Consider the following 2,421-nt stretch of genomic DNA (forward strand, 5'->3'; position numbering starts at 1 on the left):
AGACAAATGTGACGAGAGGAGTTATTTGTCCTGGGAAGGACGACACCAGTAGCCCCTTAATGCGCGCCGTACCTCCAGTGGCACGCTGTAATAGTCATTGAAATGTAACTACCATAGTCCTACGATAGCCTACTATGACACAACACAGGCCCTTTAGTGATGCACTACGACTTGGTCATTACCATACTGGTAACAACTTAATAACAAAAAATGTATAAAGCCGTGTCTTAAGGGGTTAAGTCAGAGAGTAGGTCAATGAGAGTATAGGCCTCGGCCTATATACTGTCAATGTAGTAGGCCTAGGTAGAATAATTTATATGGCTAGGCTCTTGACCATTGGAATTTATTAATTTGAAACGGCTTTCCATAATGCATTGTTGATAGGATCATTATGACGTTTTCATTGATTGTGTGTAAAAGAACGTTACAAACAATAATGTATAAACATTCTGCTGAGCCTGCACATTTGTCTCGAGATTAATCACGAATAAGGTGTACTATTGGTGTCAAGAAACAAAAGATTTAAAAAAAAAAAAAAAATACCCATAATAGTCCACTGTTAGATTCCTGAGTTATTAATTATTATATCATCAGATATTGTTGATTTGACAACAGGCCTATTTAGTGTGGCCTAAAAGACGTGGGAGAGACGATCAGCAACTATCAGACTGTCAAGAAATAAGATTGCCCACAGAAGCAGCAGCAGGCACGGCTGATGAAGAATATACAGTCAAAGTAAAAGCTGCATAAGGTAAAGATGATGAAGAGAACACTGGACCCGGGCCCTCCAGACTACAGGCGGAGAACCATAGCTGTGGTGACTCCCACCCTCTCTCTGGATGAGACTGCCCTGCAGCCCCAGCGGGAGTGTGAGGAGGCCTGGTGGGTGGCGGAGCTGCGGGCTAAGGACAGGCAGCTGGCAGTCCTCCTGGAGGAGAGGAGGATGGCCGCTCTCCTGAGGAGGAAGAGGGATCAGCGCGATGCGCAGAGGAGATCAATGGCGTTTGCAAGAGAACAGAAGGCCCTGTGGGGCAGGCTGATGATGGACGGTGTCGCCGACGCCGTGGAGAAGAGGAGCGGCATGATGGCCAACGCCAACCTCACACCCATGATGAGCAGTCAGGATCATGGACAGGTAGGGGGATGCTGTGGCGCACTGTGCCCATACAATACATGTGACACATATGGGCCGTGGGCCATGAGGACCCGGACTCGAATTAAAATTCAAATGAGAGTCATCATGTCCCAAACCTTCCCAAGCTCTCTCTCCTACTCTATACTTTCCCTCGGTCATAATATACCTATGAAACATGTAAAAATCATGGACAGGTACTACAACCAGGGCCAGATTAAGATGGTATGGGCTCCCAAGGCAATAGATTGCTGTAGGCCCCCCACAGAAGACAAATCCCATCATAAAATTAGAAAGACTGCATCATAATTTGGAGCCAGGAATGAGTAGTACGTAACAAGATTAACTCAAATTCAACAGCAGACAACAGATTTTTCAATTCCGCATCACAATTCTACAATTATTGGTCCCCCACCCCAGCCCACTTTGCCCAATCAGGGCCCCCCTGGCAGGTGGAGGCCCCTAGGCTGCAGCCATATCTAGACTATATGTTTATGCGGCCTGCCTTGACTACAACATTCACTCAACTAAGGGGTTGAATTGGAAGACAGCAATGTTTGTCATTATTACAGCCATGTGTCCAGCTGGGTAAAGGTTCTTTAGTGTGGATGTCTGATATACACCCCTTGGATTAATAACATGGGCTTCTTTTCTGGTTTCACAGGATCTGCCCAGCTCCGCTGATCAACTCGCCACCTTGAAAGCTGTGATCGCCTCCATTACAGCACGTGTGCTCAAAGAATACGACAGAGGCCACACTGGACAGGCGGAGCAGCTGAGGCCAGCGGCCAGAAGTGGTGACGGCGTAGCTGCCATGAATAAACAAAACACAACATATCACAACGCCATAACAGACATGATGAAGGCGCACAGGCAGGAGGCTCTGAGGCAGGAGCTGCTGGAGAAGCAGAGAGTGAGGGAGAGAGAAGCGGAGGCAGTAGAGGCAGCAGACAAGGCCGGAGCGAGCGTCCAGAGCAGACTGCTGAGGTTCTGGAATCTGCTGCGCAAGGCCAACTGGTGTGGCAACCGGAGGAGACGACATGCAGCATCACAGGCCTGAGACCTGAGAACAGCAGTCGCAAAAGGAGAACATCATTACAAAAGTTATATTAAATACAAATATTTTCACAGATAAAAAGGTGTTGTTTTACTTAATGTCCAGATAGAGGTGGTGTACAATTTTCCGACACAGTTATCAGTTACTTAACAGCTGAGAACTCTGGGGTAGCATTGTTGGCTTAAATACTCAGAGTTGGTCGCGTCAAAGGGAAGGAGTGACAGTCCTGTAC

At 47.3% G+C, this 2,421-nt stretch overlaps 1 protein-coding gene across 1 annotated transcript; it reads left to right on the plus strand.

Moving 5' to 3' along the window:
• The first annotated feature begins 550 nt into the window (after positions 1–550).
• LOC134441401 (uncharacterized) lies at positions 551–2,198 on the plus strand. Its single transcript, XM_063191693.1, has 2 exons — positions 551–1,135; positions 1,797–2,198. Exons 1-2 carry the CDS (start codon positions 758–760, stop codon positions 2,190–2,192), a joined length of 774 nt encoding a protein of 257 aa, XP_063047763.1. The 5' UTR covers positions 551–757; the 3' UTR covers positions 2,193–2,198.
• Positions 2,199–2,421: the final 223 nt, after the last annotated feature.

The sequence above is a fragment of the Engraulis encrasicolus genome, chromosome 24, assembly GCF_034702125.1.
Source record: "Engraulis encrasicolus isolate BLACKSEA-1 chromosome 24, IST_EnEncr_1.0, whole genome shotgun sequence".
NCBI lineage: Eukaryota > Metazoa > Chordata > Actinopteri > Clupeiformes > Engraulidae > Engraulis > Engraulis encrasicolus.